The 19923-nt window shown below is 40.1% G+C and overlaps 1 protein-coding gene across 1 annotated transcript in view; it reads right to left on the reverse strand.

Annotated features, from left to right (window-relative positions):
- Nucleotides 1-1604: 1604 nt before the first annotated feature.
- SHC3 (SHC adaptor protein 3) overlaps nt 1605-19923 on the reverse strand; it is a gene marked incomplete at both ends in the record, with an annotated part of 42938 nt that continues 24619 nt past the window's right edge. The window contains 8 exons of the mRNA XM_083353795.1: nt 1605-1733; nt 4849-5144; nt 11084-11278; nt 11978-12074; nt 14293-14446; nt 15896-16022; nt 17447-17498; nt 18432-18485. Coding sequence (XP_083209921.1) covers nt 1605-1733; nt 4849-5144; nt 11084-11278; nt 11978-12074; nt 14293-14446; nt 15896-16022; nt 17447-17498; nt 18432-18485 — 1104 coding nt within the window. The remainder of the gene's footprint in view (nt 1734-4848; nt 5145-11083; nt 11279-11977; nt 12075-14292; nt 14447-15895; nt 16023-17446; nt 17499-18431; nt 18486-19923) is intronic.

Below are 19923 nucleotides of genomic sequence, written 5' to 3' on the forward strand. Positions count from 1 at the left end.
AAACTTTAATTCCCAGAATTATCCAACCAGTATGGCTGGCCATGGAATTCTGGGAGTTGAAGTGTACACATCTTCAAGTTGTCAAGGTTGAGAAACACTACTCTAGGCTGTAGGCAGAAATCTAGTCTAATCTGTAGACTAGGCTGGGAAGTTTCAAAATCCAGAAGATGGTAGCAGCAAATAATTTCGGTTTTGTTGCCAAAACCACAATCTAATTGAGGGTATAAAGTATAGAATTACTTTACATTTTTATAGCTGTCAATAGGCTTATCCTTCATTAATCGAACCAATCCAACATTTTTTTAAAGTCTCAGAGCAATTAATTTCATAATTTGGGGTGTGGTGGGGTTTTGGGGGATTTTTATTTCATCTATAATATATGAACAAATGTAATTATAAAGTAAATGGGTATTTGAGTAATCCAAATTCTTATGAGGATAAGATAATAATGTTCTTTATTATTTCCTTTATTAATTTTAATCTTAAAAAAAACCTCTTTTATATTTCCAGCAGGCTTCATATAGCTATTAAATAGATAGCCTCACCACCCCCAAATCAGAAAAAAGATGAAAAAACTGGAAACCCTATTCTACCTTGTAATGTTATAACATTACCATCACCACCACCTGCCCCCTTTTAAAAATACTGTATAGTCTTTGGCTCTGACAAAATATGTCCAGCAAGACACTCTCCCCACTACTACATATGCTTTCCCCTCCACACACAAACACCCTGAGCATTCTTCTAGAAAAAGATGGGCCCATAATTGACTGCAAAAGAAGAATTACATGTATAATAAAACCTTGATATTGAACACTATTTTATTAAATCAAAGTAAATTCATACAGCATATTATTAGAAAATTGAATGCATGTACTTCATACACAGATCACATCAAGTCAAAGTCAAAACAAATCGCAAACAATCTGGAGTAGTGTTATATACAAACCGAAATGAGACATCTGAAGTGTGGGGAAATGATCATTTACTTGAGAAACAAGAATGTGTTAAAAAGTTAATTCGGGATAACATTTCCTGTTGGAATACTATCTCACAGTCATTTTCCTTTATCTGATGCTCACTCATTGCATTTTTTTCTGTTTGATTTCTACTGTTGTGCTTATTATATTACATTTGTATTCTTACCCTTTTTTAGCTTTAATTTTCTAAAGGAAACAAGACTTGTGATACTTATATTCTAACTTCACAATCATACACAACTCAGATCTTTTCTTCTGTTAAAACTGCACGGAAGAGTAGAAAAATGGTTGTTATCTTCAGCAGATTGACTTCAAAAATATAACTATCTACCATGTCTACACAGAATGGGACATGTGTGTATGTACACAAGCAGTGTTCCTGTTAAGGAATGAGAACACTTTGAGTAAAGACACTTTTCTGAAAATCCTCCTAAGCAGTATTTTTTAAAATGCTTCCCTATTCCAAAATCCTAGGAACATATTATTCTAATACCCTGCAGGAATGGTATTTCTTCAGTCTACAGAAAACCTCAAGAGGTGATGTTCTTTTTCTATGGACCTACAACTACACTTTATTTCTGATTCTGGCTTGTTGCACATCTATCTCACCAGCCACAGAGCCAGTCACTGTTTTTTTTCAGCAGGCTGTTGGAGGCAGAGTTCAGTTCCAGAAGAGACAATGGGCAAATTGTGCTCAAGATGATGCTTGATCAGGTGACTAATGCTGTCAAAGGTACGATCCTTTGTACGAATCTGAAAATAAAAAAGGACATGCAGTCATATCATTTGCCAGAGAAGGCAGTTTTGATGCTTAACTTAAGGCCAAAGCCAGATGTGACAATCCAGTTGTATGAATTTGATAGGTATGGCAGTCTGGAAAAATTATAAGGTTTGGAAGGTCAGACTGGGAGAAAATCAATGAAATCAGTGAGGGATCAACTTCAAAATGAACCTATTTCTTTGGTCTCTGCTTATTTCTTTAACTACCATGCTTGAGTCTATGTGAACATTATCTTAAAGTTGTGAAAAAGACTACTTTTCATCATTTGTAGATTCCTTTGCAGATTTTTAATGTCCAAGTTACTGATGTAAATAATGAGTAAATACATGGATCACATCGTGAATAGGGAGACAAAAGTTAAATTCAAGCACTGGGATATCGTTTAAAAGCTTAGATCCAAGCGTAGGAACTGTAGTCTTTAACAGACTGGCAACTTTTTTGAGCAGAAAAATCAAAGTCATACTTCTGAAATGTGGTATGTCTCCTCTCTCTATGAAGCGTCTCCCTGCTTTGCAACTTCAACCTAATACTGCCTTGTTGATGTTGTGAGAATAATCTTGGACTGTCCCCTGCTGTTCAAACATGAAAGTTACATCTATTACTTCTTGGTTCTTCATCAAGAACCAGAGACCAGCCTATAAAGTAGTAGTGGAATTTAGGGCCCATAAAAAGGTTTTTGCATCCTTTTGTGGGTGCTAGGGATGATACAGAATTATCCATTCTACTTCAAATAATATTTTAAAAAAACTTATCAGGAAATAATTTTTTCCCCTTTCTCTTTCCTGATGGAAAAGCAATTCCCACCTAAATTAGGGTTGATGATCCAAGCCATGTCAGAGTTGGCTTCCAGGGAATGTGGTTCAGTACTCAGTTTTCAAAGAAATTGGCTGGGAACCCGAAGTAGATCTGCTAGGGCATTCTTGAAATAGAGACTTATTTGTAAATAAAACTGATTCCACAGTAAGAACCAGCAGATTTATTTCTCTTTCAGAAGAAAATGATTCCATGTACAATCTAGCTAGTTATGCTGATCACTTGAAATGAATTTGATGCGTATGTCAAAGTCATGCCATTTGACACCTGAATTGCCAAACTAATCCAAAGCATTGCATCAGTTTATTTCCTCCCAGGTTGCTTTGGAGAGGTTCTGGCCTTGACGAGGGCTTAAACAGGGCTGAAACTCTTCTTCCACATACGAATAAAGCTTTAGTGGAGCAAGTGGCTCGACTTTATGCTGAGTTCTCCGACACAGACTGGGGAATCTCTTCACAAACTTTGCCTTCAGACGGGAGAAAATGACATAATCTGCTATTCTCAGTGTCTGTGCTTTGCCATTCCTGTTTCACTCTTCTCCTAGAACAGGGGTGTCAAACTCAATTTCATTGAGGGCCGCATCAGCATTGCGGTTGCCCTCAAGGGGCCGGGTGGGTATGGCCAGGGTGGGTGTGGCTAGAGTAGGTGTGGCCTACTTGGTGGGCGTGGCCAGCTCTAAATCGTTCACATCAAGTGTGCCTATGGGGGCCTGGGCAGGAGTGGGACAGATCTGAGGGTCTCTGTCAGGAGGAGGGTCTCTGGGCCAGCGCCAAGGCAGTGGGGGCCGTTCCCTCACTGTTTCCAGGATGGCTTTGTGGACCACTTCACGGGCCGGATCCGGGCCCCGGGCCTTGTGTTTGACATGTCTGTCCTAGAAACTTCTCCTGTTGTTCTGTCACTGCTGTTGATTGTGGTGGAGAGAGAGAGGTCATGGCTTTGTCTATATATAAGAAGAAGGATATTACTGGAATAGGAAATTCCATCATCCAGTGCCCTCCAAGCAATCCTCTTCAGACAGTGAACAGTGTCTTCAGCTAAACCTGAGGCTTGCAGTGGAGATGGGGATGAGAAGAAGGCAAACCTTCAGCCAAGAACCATGCAGGTTGCTTTGCGCAGGAATACTTTTAGCAGCCAAAAAATGGCATCTGGGTCATCAGATTCAAGCCTAAACTCAGGGAAGGAGTCCAAACTTTATATCCAAAACGTGGAGCAAGAGAGAATGACCTTATTCTTTGTAACATCTTCTCAAGTATTTGAAGTGTGTAACATAACCTTAGCTGTTCTCAAAGCTAAGCATGGCTAATGACTACAAACTATCATCATAGGGCTTAATTGTTCCCTTCTCCAAGCTCAATCCATCTTAAAGCTTGTAGGCCAGAACTGGACAAAATATTTAAGGCTGCATCTCACCAAGGCAGATTATGATAGAATGATTTCTTATGATTCAGAAAAGATATAAAGAGAAAAGAGATAATCGGATGCAAAATGGACTTTTGCAGTTTTTAATATCTTGGTTATTTCATATCCTTCCCAGAGGAGGATTCCCTTGCCAATCAACCATGCCAGCAAGCCCTGCCAGCCAAGTAAAGTACTGTGGTTGTTGTTGTTGTTTTTCTTTTTCTTTTTTAAAAAAAGGTTTTATTTTAAAATTGCAGTAGTTCTACACTACCTTGTCCTTGTCTTTCTGTCTTACCTGAAATGAAGTGCAGGGGTAATGTCTCAAAACTTTATTGCAATGAAATCCTTGAGGTTATTAAGCTGAACCTCTGCAGCGTCACTCTCCCTTAATGATCTCTCCCCCATTGAATTGTAATCCCATTCGTCCACCCTCATGAGGCACTTGCAGATATTTTGATGCTTTTGGTTGAAGCTTTTATTGACTCATATCCAGCTGAACTGAATCGTATTGCCTATGAATTTCAAAATGCAAAACTGAATCAAGCCATGCAACTATTGAATCTCAGCTTTTCAATCCGAACTAAATCAGGGCTGATTTGCACACACACCGAATCCTGACAAGGCTTCTGGGGTGGCATCCCTCAAAAAGAAGGACTTCTCTTCAGTGGGTTTCCTCCCAGCTGAAGCATCTCTTCAGAATTGCCCTGGCTGGTCCCTAAGATAAGATTCTCTATTGCTCTGAATATCCTAGTGCACCACTAGCAAGTAAGTCTGAATCGGTCTGCTTTAACGATGAAATTGGATAGGGCAGAAGGCTGTGTCTCTACAACCTAAAATAAAAAGGGGTCTCCACTGTCCTTAGGATCAAATACTTACAACTCCTTCAGGATCTACCAACAGAAGATGCTTGGCTTGTCCATTCTGTAATCCAGTGAGTACATAGGATCCTGGATTGGAGGTACTTTTCCTAACCAGAAAGTCTCCACTTTTCTTTAAGAGCTCTTCTGCTTCTTTCCTGGTCATTCCTCCTTGATACCAGGGCTGAGTGCTCAGTTCTTCAGCTACAGCTGCTTCAGTTGTTCTGGAAACGAGAGGACTGGTACATTCAAATGAGGTAGCCTTGTTCAAAACAGGCCCAGGCATTTGATTCTTGAGAGCATCTTCAAAAGGGCCTGGGAAAGAGAGGAAATAAAAGAGAGAAGTTAGCCCAGTAATCATTTTATGCCATCCAAATTCCTTAATTTTTCTCTATACTGTACTCAGGAAAGATATCTGGATAAATTGCAACTACTGTTCTCTTCCACTGAGACCAGGGGCTAGGGGGTGGTCTTAAACTAGCTTAATCTGAACTGGGTTGTTCTCCTATATGTCAACAACCTCTGAACTATTTTAATTACAGGTGGTCCTTGACTTATGACTGCAACTGAGCCGAAAATTTCTGTTGCTAAGCAAGACAGTTGTTCAATGAGTTTTGTCCAGTTTTACGACTATGTTAGTAACATAGTTGTTAAGCAAATCTGGCTTCCCCGTCGACTTTGCTTGTGTAGAAGATCACAAAAGAGGATCACATGACCCCCAGGACACGACAAACATCATAAATATGAGCCAGTTGCCATGGGGAGGCTGCAATGGTCGTAAGTGTGAAAAACTGTCAGAAGTCATTTTTTATGTCATTGTAACTTTGAATGGTCACTAAATGAATGGCTGTAAGTCGAGGACTAGTTGTAATTCATTTGGGTAGAAAACAAATTATATTTAATTTTTCCCCCCAAAACTAAATACATTTCAGTATAATTTTTTATGAATAGTGTTATGTTCTGGGCTCTTGAGGAATACCACGTGGGTTGCTGGAGCAGCTAACGGCTCTCCAGCAACCCAGACTACAAGTGTCCTGTGCTGCAATTGGCTATCTCCAGGCGGCAATGGTTGATTCAAACCTATTGGCTGCCGCCTAGGGGCTAGACTATATATTGCAGCTAGTTGCAGCCATTTCCCCAGTACAGTTTTTGCATGAAATAAACTATGAGTTACCTTGTACTCAGCTATGCGTCTTCTTTCCTGTGCCAATGCCTTCTTAAATGAACATTGCAAAGAAATAGAAGAAAACAATAGAATAGGGAGGACCAGAGATCTTTTCAAGAAAATTGGAGAGATGAAGGGAACGTTTAATGTAAAAATAGGCATGATAAAGGACCAAAATGGCAGGGACCTAACAGAGGTAGAAGATATTAAGAAGAGGTGGCAAAATTACACAGAAGAACCATACAAGAATGAGCTTAATGTCCCTGATAATCACAATGAGGTGGTGACTGACCTCGAGCCAGATATCCTAAAATGTGAAGTGAAGTAGGCCTTAGAAAAGCTGAGCAATAACAAAGCTAGTGGAGGTGACAGTATTCCAGCTGAGCTAATCAAAATCTTAAAAGACGATGCAATAAAAGTGCTACACTCAATTTGCCAGCAAATTTGGAAAACTCAGCAGTGGCCACAGGATTGGAAAAGATCAGGTTTATTCCAATTCCAAAGAAAGGCAGTGCCAAAGAATGTTCAAACTATCGCACCATTGCACTCATTTCTCATGCTAGTAAAGTTATGCTTAAAATCCTACAAGCTAGACTCCAGCAGTATGTGGATCGAGAACTACCAGAAGTACAGGCAGGATTTCGAAGAGGCAGAGGAACTAGAGATCAAATTGCCAACATACGCTGGATCATGGAGAAAGCTAGAGAGTTCCAGAAAAACATCTACTTCTGCTTCATTGACTATGCTAAAGCCTTTGATTGTGTGGATCATAACAAACTGTAGCAAGTTCTTAAAGAGATCGGCGTACCAGACCATCTTATTTGTCTCTTGAGAAACCTATATGTGGGCCAAGAAGCAACAGTGAGAACTGGACACAGAACCACTGATTGGTTCAAAATTGGGAAAGGAGTCCGGCAAGGCTATATACTGTTGCCCTGCCTATTTAACTTATATGCAGAGCACATCATGAGAAAGGCAGGGCTAGATGAATCAATAGTTGGAATTAAGATTGCCAGGAGAAATATCAACAACCTAAGATATGCAGATGATACCACTCTAATGGCAGAAAGTGAAGAAGAACTAAAGAGCCTCTTGTTGCGGGTGAAGAAGGAGAGTGCAAAACTTGGGTTGAAACTAAACATTAAGAAAACCAAGATCATGGCATCCAGCCCTCTCAATTCCTGGCAAATAGATGGGGAAAAAATGGAGGTAGTGACAGATTTTATTTTCCTGGGTTTCAAGATCACTGCTGATGGGGACTGTAGCCAAGAAATTAAAAGACGCTTGCTCCTTGGGAGGAAAGCAATGGCAAATCTAGACAGCACACTAAAAAGCAGAGACATCACCCTGTCAACAAAAGTGCGTATAGTCAAGGCTATGGTCTTCCCAGTTGCAATGAATGGCAGTGAAAGTTGGACCATAAGAAAGGCTGAGCGCCAAAGAATTGAGGCCTTTGAACTATGGTGCTGGAGAAGACTCCTGCGAGTTCCTTGGACTGCAAGGCGATCAAACTGGTCAGTCCTAGAGATCAACCCTGACTGCTCTTTAGAAGGCCAGATCCTGAAATTGAAACTCAAATACTTTGGCTACCTAATGAGAAGGAAGGACTCACTGGAGAAGAGCCTAATGCTGGGAAAGGTTGAGGGCAAGAGAAGAAGGGGATGACAGAGAATGAGGTGGCTGGCTGGAGTCACTGAAGCAGTAGGCATGAGCTTAAATGGACTCCAAAAGATGGTAGAGGACAGGAATGCTTGGAGGAATGTTGTCCATAGGGTCGCAATGGGTCGGACACGACTTCGCAGCTAACAACAACAACAACAACAACCTCTGGTGGCCTGGCCTTGATAAGAACATCGAGGCTCAAGTCCATGATTGTTATACATGACAGCAATCTAGGCCTGAAATGCCACAGGCTCCAGTTCACAGGTGGGAGGAAATGCACACTCCCTGGTCCCGGGTTCACATAGACTACGCTAGGCCTTTTCAGGGACAGCTCTTCCTTATAGTAGTGGATAGCCACTCCAAATGGCTGGAAATAATTCCAGTTCCTAACATAACTACTGCTAGGATCATCCAAGTGCTGAGAAAACTTTTTGCCACACATGGGCTACCAGATGTCTTAGTTTCAGACAATGGGGCCCAATTCACTGCTGCTGAATTTCAGGCCTTCCTTAGAGCTAATCTCATCAGATATGCAACGTCTGCGCCTTTTCATCCATCTTCTAATGGTCAAGCTGAACGCATGGTGAGGACAACGAAGGAAGCACTCAAGCGCATTGTCACAGGTGACTGGCATCACAGATTGGCAGATTTTTTACTCTGCCAGCATTCTACGCCCTGCACTGCTACAGGCAAAAGTCCTGCAGAACTACGTTGGGGGAGGCATTTGATCACTAAACTGGACAGGTTGCATCCAGATAGAGTCGCAGCAGAAGCCTCTCAACCAAAACCCCCAAGGGGGCTGCACATGGGCAATTGGGTTTGAGCCAGGAACTATGGTCATGGGAATCTGTGGGTTCCTGGTCAAATTACCAAGGCATCCGGTCCCCTATCTTATGAAGTAGGGTTGGAGGGAGGGCGAGTTGTCAGACGACACATTGATCAGCTCAGGAAACGGTTTCCAGAATGGCCACTAAGTGAGGACTGCATCATACATCCCTCCCAAGGTCCTCAAACTTGCGACCAAGTCAATCCTCACATGGACTATCAGGACTTTTCCTTCTTAACTGAGGTGGAACTGGAAGGAGAACTGGGGAGTCCTGGAATGCAACATGGATCCCCTGAAGGAGCAAGCCAAACGAACTTCAGCAACCGCTGTGCCCACTCTGCCGAACAGTCTGACTCTGGGCTGGGCCAACCTGGTGAGGCCAGCCAGAGTGCATCGAATCCCCTTGACTCAGGAGCACAAAGGGACACAATTTTACCCAGCCCACTGGGTAAGCTGGTAGACCACAAAGTGATGGGAACTCCGAGACGTTCCTCTAGGGCACACAAGCCTCCTTCATTTCTTGCAGATTATGTTGTAAAATAAAGAGCAATGTATTGTTGTAATTCCTGTTGCCACTACACTACAGAAACTAGTGCTATGATGTAACTGTCTAAGTGACATTTTTGAAGCCTATTCATTGAGACGTTGTTTAATAACATTGTAACCTACATTTTTTTTACTTTTATTATTATTATCACTTTTATTTTAGTGCGTTTGGATAATGAGTCTTGACAATTGTTGAGACTAATTGGTGTTATTATGATCTGTTCTAAGAGGGGAGGGGTGTTATGTACTGGGCTCTTGAGGAATACCGCGTGGGTTGCTGGAGCAGCTAACAGCTCTCCAGCAACCCAGACTACAAGTGTCCTGTGCTGCAATTGGCTATCTCCAGGCGGCAATGGTTGATTCAAACCTATTGGCTGCTGCCTAGGGGCTAGACCACAGGTCTGCAGCCCGCGGCTCCGGAGCCACATGCGGCTCTTTCAGCTGTCTCCTGCGGCTCCCAGTCCTCTGCCATGTGCAGTCCAAAAAAAAAAAGTGGGATTAAAAAAGTTCAACCAATCAATTCAAATATGTAGGGTAGGTGCATATCTCGCCTTGGCTCCTCTCTTCAGTCAAACCCTGTTCTGCACATGTGCGCATGTACGCGCATGTGCACACATTTTTTGCTGCTCCCAGTTTTTCCTTTTGTGAGGGAACCAGTTCCGAGTGGCTCTTTCACTGTTTCAGGTTGCTGACCCCTGGGCTAGACTATATATTGCGGCTAGTTGCAGCCATTTCCCCAGTACAGTTTCTGTACAAAATAAACTATGAGTTACCTTGTACTCAGCTACGCGCCTTCTTTCCTGCGCCAAAGAACCCGCTATTTAACAAATAGCATGGAATGTTTTTGTACTAATTTAGTTATAAAGTGATTAAAGGACTTTTCAGATTAAAACTTGGGCAAAAGAGAAACTGCAGAGCAATGGAGTGATATGTAATAAAAGCAAGTCTACTACCTTAGCACAGTACATAAATTTTAAAAAGCAAGAAATTCCTAAATGTTTTCAAGCACCACTTTCTGGACCCTGCCTAACAGGAAGGATAAGAACTAAGGTCCAATCTCAACCTGCAGTCCAAAAGGATCTCATGATTTTTGGTATTCAAAGCCTTGAAGAGATTTAAGAGAACCAGTCGCATATCTCTATCCATTTTCCAGCACGTCATTCCCCAAGGCAATTTAATCATCCAGGAGAGGGAGAAGGAAGGAAGGAAGGAAGGAAGGAAGGAAGGAAGGAAGGAAGGAAGGAAGGAAGGAAGGAAGGAAGGAAGGAAGGAAGGAAGGAAAAAAGGGCTTGCTGGACAATTTCTGTCCAGACTCCAACCTTTCTTTTTTTAGAGAGGAAGGTTAGGCTTTAAATCCAGAAGACTCTCAAGGGAAGGGTTTATCATTCTAGCTTGTTAAGAGTCAGGCTTCAGCATGCAGTTAGCATTGGTCGTGCTTACTGATGACCTGTGACAGAGTCAGGATGGAGGAACATGGTTCTTGATCTCTCAGCAGTACTGAACATGGTATTCTTTTGGATTGGCTACAGGCTTGGGAATGGAGGCATTGTTTCACAGTAGTTCTTCTGCTTTCTCTGTGACCAGGTTCAATTGAAATTGGAATATTAAATTAAATTAGAACATCAATGGAAATTGCTCACTGATTATTTTTGTGTCCTAAAATGAAGATTATCACTGCTCACAGCAGCAAATGATTGGAAATTCAATTAGTCCACCCTTTCCTCCTTGCATAAGAAATGGCAGCCTTCCTGCTCAGCTCTCATTTGCTTTTCAAAAGCACAGATAGTCAAAAATAGTCCCCCCTCCCTAAAAAAAACTGGAGGAATGTGAAAATTTGGTTTGAAATTAGCTAATTTTAGCAATTGTTGGGGAAGTTGAATCATGCTATAATTTATTAGCCAATATGTGTCCATTTTAATCTCTTCCCAGGATTGCACTTTTCAACCAATATAATGGTGGTTATAAAATTGTTGACAACTTAATAAATTCTAAAAAGCAAAAAAAAAGATAATCTACTTCAAATTAGATTTTTAAAAGATTGTAAGATTAATTTACTCATGTCAAAAAGATCTTTTCCTGGTCTGCTGTCTTTGGTGCTTTCTATTTTTTCAGTAAACAAATGTTCAGCCTCCGTCTGAAGAGCATGTAGAGTTTCCATATTTATATGTCGTGTATTCACATACATTGGCATCTCCTTTGATGGATCAGCATTGGATTTTCCTTCTGGCATACTGTAAATGTCCAAAGACCCTGTGAAAACCAAGATATCTTGATTTCAATGGGTCATTTTGCTTCAATTCTACATATTCAATTGTCACTCTTTGTCCATTATGTAGAATTCATTCTGCACCACTGTTGACCACTGCACCATTCCAATATTATTTATTCCTATCCTATGAACAATCAGGCATGTGCAGTTTTAAAAATGTTTATTTGTTTCAATATTAATTTTGTAACCTTGTTTTTCTCATTTTCATATAGTAAAATAGCATTATCTGGACACAAAAACATGCAAATAGATAAGAAAAAATGGGAAAATGTTAATAATTCTTGACCTTTCCAAGTACAGCTAAATGTAATTATTATAAATAATGTGAAGTCAATTAATAGCAATTCATCTGAAATACCTCTACTACTTTTAGAAGAATACAATAAAAGTGACAGAGACAAGCAGCAGGAAGTTTTTAATTAATTTTGGAATTATTCTTTGCTAAATAAAACCGACTTCAAGTAAACTTACAGGGGGATTTTTACAACAGAGAAGAACTCTGCTAGATATGTTTGATAGCTAAAGAACCATAGTGTGAAAACAAAATTTAACCAGGATAAAAATAGAAAGCTCTTCTAACACAATATTCTCTAATCTGTCAATTATAAAAGCCTACATTGCTTGGATTCTCACATATATTACACTGGTACATACTTATAAAATACAAGAGTGTAACTTACCTTGCCTGCTGGGTGCCTGTTGCCGGTCTTCACCACATAGGTTTCTAATGTGCTGGCTCTGGTAGTATGTTTGCTCTTTTCCCAATGCTGGTGCAGACTAAGGTGGTAGTAAAAATATACTTCATGCAAACATTACTTTTAAAAACTGTAATGCATTATCAGTAGGGGTTTTTTATGATTGGTCCAGGTGCAATTCTACCCAAACCCAGTCTTCGTTTATTCATCATGTATGACACTATGCCTGAGCATGAATGAGTTTGCATAGGAGGATGAGAGTAATGATGACCTTCTGGAAAACTGTATTCTTTTCCTGTTTTATTAACCCCTGTAATTCTAAATGACAAAGTTGGTATATTACATCTATAAAAGGAACTCCTCCAGTTGAATCACTCTCTTAGAAAGAAAGAATGAAAGAAAGAAAGAAAGAAAGAAAGAAAGAAAGAAAGAAAGAAAGAAAGAAAGAGGGAGGGAGGGAGGGAGGGAGGGAGGGAGGGAGGAAGGAAGGAAGGAAGGAAGGAAGGAAGGAAGGAAGGAAGGAAGGAAGGAAGGAAGGAAGGAAGGAAGGAAGGAAGGAAGGAAGGCTATCTTAGTTAAATTAGGAGAGTGTAAAGAACAAAAGTTACCTGAGTAGTACTTTTCTTTCACAATCTTGTAAACATTAAATATTAAATAAATATTAAATATTTCCTTCATTCTATTATTACATGCAAGATACCAGAACATTTAGAAACTCAGTTAATGTACATTGGAGAAAAACAACCGTTAATTTCAAACATGACCAAGTAGGAAAGAGATGTTATCAAGTCATGTTATTATTCTTGAATTAACTACACCAACATCTCTTTTTGATATATGGCTCACTTATGGAAACAATATAACATACCATTCTCCCTCTAAATGCTGTCTTTGTGCTACCTATTGCATATTAAATGAAGATACTACATTCATTAATATCTGCCCAATTAGTAATGGGATTTACTGTAGGAAAAACAAAGCTCAGCCTTAGATGTAAATGGGAACTCTAGTGAAGAACTTGTTCCCGTGAGCAAAAGCAGTGGCAATATTGAAATAGAGATTTATGATGGGGCTGTTCTTCTGCATACGATTACCATTTTGAAAAGATGCTGCAGAACTGGGCAGGATTAAAAAAAAAGTTACAAGAAAGCAATGAGGACAATGATCAGCTTTCATGGATCAAATAAAAATATGGCAAGGAAGGACTTACACAATTATATACGTGCAGATAGATATTGTATATATCATACTTGACATAGATAAAATGAAGAGGGGCAAGAACTTCATCTTCTGTTATGATATCAAATCTTTGGATCACGTAGATACATGGACTGGCTGGAGAGGCATCAGCAAAGTTCCTCTCTGTCCTTTACTTCTTTTAGCCAGCTATTTTCAATCCATCTTCCATCATTGGCCATGGGGGGTGAGCTATTACCCCCCGTAGATAGGGCCCGCAACTTGGGGGTCCTTCTAGACTCACAGCTCTCTTTGGAAGAGCATATTGGAGCTGTGACTAGGGGGGCCTTTGCCCAGGTTTGCCTGGTGCGCCAGTTGCCGCCCTATCTAGACCGGGATGCCCTGCGCACAGTCACTCATGCGCTCGTGACCTCTCGTCTAGACTACTGTAATGCTCTCTACATGGGGCTGCCCTTGAGGTCCACCCGGAGACTCCAACTGGTGCAGAATGCAGCCGCGCGAGTTGTCTTGGGAGTTTCCTGATACTCCCATGTTACACCTTTGCTCCGCGAGCTGCATTGGCTACCGGTTGCTCTCCGGGTGAGGTTCAAGGTGTTAGTTATGACTTACAAAGCCCTTCATGGCATGGGTCCGGATTACCTACGGCAACACCTGCAGCCGGCGTCAACTTCCCTCCATCCAGTGCACTCCCACAGAGAGGGCCTCCTCAGGGTGCCGCCGATCAAAGAATGCCGATTGGTGACCCCCAGGGGGAGAGCGTTCTCTGTGGGCGCGCCAGACCTTTGGAACCGCTTACCGGTTGAGTTCCGGATGGCCCCCGACCTTCGCTCCTTCCGGCGCGATCTCAAAACATTCTTTTTCGAACAAGCTGGCCTGGTCTGATGGGATGGGGTTGGGTTTTTAAAACTAGTTTTAACTTTAATATGTATTGATTTTATGGGCATGATGTTTAATGACTTTTTAATTTTTGTATTCGATTTTTATTGTGTATTGCCCTGTTCACCGCCTTGAGTCCTTCGGGAGAAGGGCGGTATAGAAATTAAATTATTATTATTATTATTATTAATCCATTAAGTCACCTTCATAGGGACTGCTTTGCTTACCTGAGCAGGATCTGAAATAGGGGGGATTTTGACCTTGACTCTTTCGTCCACTAGGCCCCCAGTGGGATGCGTTTTGTTTGGGAAATTGTTGTAGTAGGGATGTTCTGCCACTTCATTGTCTTCTTCCATCCACAGTTCATCCAGACTTTGCATCCTGCAGAGAGAGTCTCTGTTAATTGCTTCTTGATTTATCTTCATTTGTTATCATAAGGAAACAATATTTTAATATGGGAATGGTTTGTTAACAATTAAGGGTTTTTTTATATCACAGAGTATCTGTGGATTGTAAAGTTTGAAATAATGTGGGCACATGTTTACTGTAGAAGTCTTTCTTTTAATTATTAAGCAATTAGGAATATTTTATTGGGGTACTATGTTTCTGTGATGAACGAAGGTGAATATACGTGTGCCAGGACAGAGGATTTGTCTTCTGAGATTTCAGACTCGTACTGGAACCCATCTTCAGGAAGCTTCTCTATAGCAGAAGCCCTGAAGATGGAGCCCATCTTCTCCCTGAAGATGAGTTGCAGTACAAGTCCAAAAGCTCAGAAGAAAAAAATCTCTGGTCCCGGTGACCGACCCAGATTGGATCCTAATTTTCTCTGAGTTCATGTCATCCTCCAAAGGACAAATATGAAGTGTGAGAAGGATGCCAATTTCTATCTTCAATAGTATGTTACAGATGGGATATTCTTTATTGGAATCAGGATTTGATGCATTGGGACTGAAAGCAATACTATGGTACAATTTGAGTCCTCAATCCTTTAAATGGAATACAAATAAATAAAGAACTTCTTCACTTTTACTGAAGGTTGCTCCTGCTCCTAGACTATTCAGCCCAACTTCTACATCTACTTTGATAATTTAATAACAGTTATTCAAAGGTAATAATAACAATATAATTTATTCAATTTATGAAAACACCTAATCAGAACCCAATGATATACAAATTCCACTTTGCCCTGTCTAATTCTCAATAGAAAAGCAGGGCAATTCAGCTGTCTAAGATCTTCCACATAAAGACATTTGCTCTGTCTCCTATCTTATGAACTTATTTGTCCCATTAAAAGGCATCCTAATAAACTTTATTGCCCCTTCAGTCTCTTAGATGCAGAAAAATAATCAAAATAATATCATATTATATTATGTACAGTATAACAAATATATAATATAGAGAGACGTGATGGCACAGTGGATAGAATGCAGGATTACAGGCTAACTGCCAAGTGCCAGGAGTTCGATCCTGACCAGCTCAAGGTTGACTCAGCCTTCCATCCTTCCGAGGTTAGTAAAATGAGGACCCAGATTGTTGGGGGCAATATGCTGACTTTTACAAACACTTAGAGAGGGCTGAAAGCACTATGAAGCAGTATATAAGTCTAAGTACTATTGCTAAATATATAAGATAATGTATCAAAAGAGAATTTCCTCTGACATGCTACTCAGTTATCATATATAAACACTCTAGTTAAAACATTTGCAGGTAGATCTAATTAAAACATTTGCAGGTAGATCTAGTATTAAAATTCTTGAGTAAAATATTTTTTGTATTCCACTAAATTAACAAATCTATGTGTATAAAAATCTTGGTAGTACTACTCGCCTGTCTTGAAGTGCTGGAATCTTAGAGGGGCAATGCAAATATTGCTTAAAACGAAGTTCAAATGCTTGCCCTATGGTACTGATTATATCCTGGGCAAGACCATCACAACATTCAAGAATATGACATGCTGGAAGTGATGAGAAAACAAAAGCATTATTCAAATATATATCCATAACAAATCTGTATTACGCTTTCCAATTTTATTTGCTGACTTTTAGAAATATGAAAAAAAAATCATCTAAGCCAGACATGTCAAACTCGCGACGTCATGTATCGGCATAGTTTTGCCATTGCTGGCAATGGGGTGGGCACGGCTTCTGGATGATGCATCCGGCCGGTGGGCTGGCAGTTTGACACCCCTGATCTAAGCAATGTTAATGACATCATGCTGGTATTGTTTTAATTCTTGATTGGGAGCAGCCCAGACTTTGATATAAAATGAAAAGCTAGACAAATGTTTTAAATAAATAAATAAAATTTTATCTGGCCACTACGCTATCCCTGGAAAGTAAAGCAAAAATTTGAAGATCTGACTGGAACTATAGGATGTTTACTCCTGATATAAGTGGTTAACATGTTTCATTTCTTTAATAAAGTTTGATACATTAATTAGTCTTTAAGGTATCTCAAGATCATATCATCATAATGCATTTCTAGCTACTTCTTAGCCAAAAAGAGCTCCCAAAGTGGCTTAAGCATCATCAAAAATTATCTTGCGTCAGTTAACTAGGTGGTTCACTGTTTCTTCAGCTTCTCTGCAAAATCTGATGATCAAAAATTCACACACAAAAGAAGACTAGCCCACCTCAACCTTTCCTGAACTCTGCCACTTCATTTGTAAAATGCTGAGAATATTGCCCTTTCTATTGGAGGGCATAGGTTTACAGGGACATGGAGCCAATCCAGGAGCATTGCAAATGCTACATATCTAAGTATCCTCAACAAAGTTCTTATGAAAAGCATTTGAGGAAGCAAAGTTATAAAAGTAAGTTCATCTCTCATGCAGATGCAATGCACTCTGCTGGACTGGCTGCTAAGATAATCATTCTTCTTCCATTGCAAAGAGCCATGGTGCCATAGTGGTTATAATGCAATATTGCAGACAAATTCTGCCAACTGCCAGCAGTTCGATTCTCTCTGGCTCAAGGTTGACTCAGCCTTCCATCCTACCGAGGTCAATAAAATGAGGACTCAGATTGTTGGGGGCAATAGGCTGACTCTGTAAACTGCTTAAAGAGGGCTGTAAAGCACTGTGAAGCGGTGCATAAGTCTAAGTGCTATTGTGATCGCTATTGCAACTCTTATTTCTAACATAAAAACATGGGAGAGTCAGTCTCAAATATTTGATTATTTTATTAATTTGGCCCACATCATTTTGAAGGCAAGATGTGTTATAAAGGAAACAAATATCCAAACAAATAAATACAAGCAAACTGCTAGCCAAATATCTGCAGGAAGCCATTAGAAATAAAATATGTGGTTACTTGAAGAAAATCTGAACAATATATGCTTTCAAAAGGAAGATGAGACTAAAGATAAGACATTCTTTACCTCTGTGATTAACAGGATCTTTAGCTACATATGCAACATAGTCTGTTGTATCCTGTTGGAGGAGGAAAGAGAATGAAAAAGTGAAGCATCTGTCATGAATACGAAAGTTTCCTTTTGTGCTGAATCAGAAGTCAGTTGAATTTTCATCTGAATCTTTGCAACCTGGTACTTATGTTCTGGATCCCATGGTGACAAGTACGTTACAAACATCGATCCAATTAAATTTTAAAACAGATACATGAATCATGCAGGCATTCTCAACATCTTGCATAGGTTACTCTGGAAAACAACTGAGCAAATATTTAGGTTAGAAAATCAACTGAAAGCTTAATATGCTATTTTTAAAAACGGAGCTGTACTTTTCAATATCCATTAAATGAAGCTGTTACAAATTATGAAATTATTATCGGTAAATCTTGACTAAACGTCATCCATATTGTAAGCCCCACTGAAAATATGTTCACATATCACAAGCATTTTCAAATAAACTGAAACTTTCTTCACCTTTCTCCCATACCACTAAGCCACGAGGGTGTAACAATGAGCAATTTTTCCCAAGAAAGATAATAAATTTGAGACAATAACCTCTTACATCAGACATGTGAAACACAAGGCCCGGGGGCCGGATCTGGCCCATGAAGTGGTTTCATGCGGCCCGCGAAGCCATCCTGGAAACAGTGAGGGAATGGCCCCCGCTGCCTTGGCCCTGGCTCAGAGACCCTCCTCCTGCCAGAGACCCTCAGATCTGTCCCACTCCTGCCCAGGCCCCCATAGGCACCCTTGATGCGAACGATGTAGAGCTGGCCACGCCCACCCAGTAGGCCATACACACTTTAGCCACGCCCACCCAGTAGGCCACGCCCACCCAGGCCACACTCACCCGGCCCCCTGAGGGCAACCGCAATGCTGATGCGGCCCTCAATGAAATTGAGTTTGACACCCCTGTCTTACATCAATAGCAAATGGTAGAAAGGAAGAGACTTACCACGTCTACTCCAGATGCAAAAGAAATAGATTGCATATGATGGTTTGCTATAATCTGCAGAGTTAAGAAAACATAAAGTGTGAGATATACAGAATGCTAGCTATCCTTTTTTCCCCAGCTGTGTTCTTGAACATGTAAAATCAGAAGCCCAAACCTGAAGTACAAGGGTATCAGTGACAAACATCATGCATCTCTATGCCTCCATTTAGATTATATTCAAATGACAACTCTGTAAGATCTTCAAGAGACTTTCAGATGTGAACTGGGAATTTAGTAATGAAAGCCAATGTCTTGCCTTGCCTTGCCTTCCCAACTTTTTTTAATTTTCATTTTTTATTCCAGTATGGCTCTTAATATACAGAGAGCCTTTCATTATTAGATACTTCCAGAATCAGTGCAAAGAGCTCACTACCCCAGCGTAATGCCTGTCCCCATGACACTGTTCTTGTCTCATCCCTAGCCATGGTTTACATAGCTGTACCCTATTGTTTTCTATACTGACAAACACCCAGTCCTTTCTCTTTAAACCACTAAAGTAGCATCACAATGCTGTGTAAAATTTGTAACACTGGACTCTGGCTGAAGTTTTAGGAGTACTAAAAAGCTAAATTATGCTCTTCTTTCATTTCAATATGAATTCTTTTGTGTTTATGGCTTTAAGATCAAGTTCCAGAAAAGGTGTACATATCCATTTCTTTAAAACATTTACATTTCTCTTTTCTAACTGAAAATTTAAAAAACCCATAAATATCTAATACAGGTAATCTAAAAACATACAAAGTGAATAATAATAATAATAATAATAATAATAATAATAATAATAATAATAATAATAATAATAATAAGAAGAAGAAGAAGAAGAAGAAGAAGAAGAAGAAGAAGAAGAAGAAGAAGAAGAAGAAGAAGAAGAAGAAGAAGAAGAAGAAGAAGAAGAAGAAGAAGAAGAAGAAGTTGGAAGGTACCTTGGAGGTCATCTAGTCCAACCCCCTGCTCAGGCAGGAAACCCTATACCATTTCAGGCAAATGGCTGTCCAGTCTCTTAAAAACCTCCATTGTTGTAGCATTCACCACCTCTGGAGGCAGGTTGTTCCACTGGTTAATTGTTTTAACTGTCAGGAAGTTTCTCCTTAGTTCTAGGTTGCTTCTCTCCTTGACTAGTTTCCATCCATTGCTTCTTGTCCTGCTTTCAGGTGCTTTATATATATATATATATAGCTTGAATATATAGCTTGAAAATAGCATAACAATAACTGTGCAAAGAAATATCCCTGATCATTACCCATTTTACATCTGCAGTGAGTACGCGAAGCGGGGGTGGTGAGAACTGGAAAATGATCTCAATTAGTGGTGAGTTCAAATGGAAGAAGCTGCCTCTTGAGTTATACACAGCTGTTAATGTACCTGTATTTTTACTGAAATGAATTGGACTATTCAAATATTAACTTTTGTTTAACAATTATGAGCATTAAGAACAGAAATAGCTTTCTCACAA

Source organism: Vipera ursinii, assembly GCF_947247035.1.
Source record: "Vipera ursinii genome assembly, chromosome: 2".
In the NCBI taxonomy this organism is placed as follows: Eukaryota; Metazoa; Chordata; class Lepidosauria; order Squamata; family Viperidae; genus Vipera; species Vipera ursinii.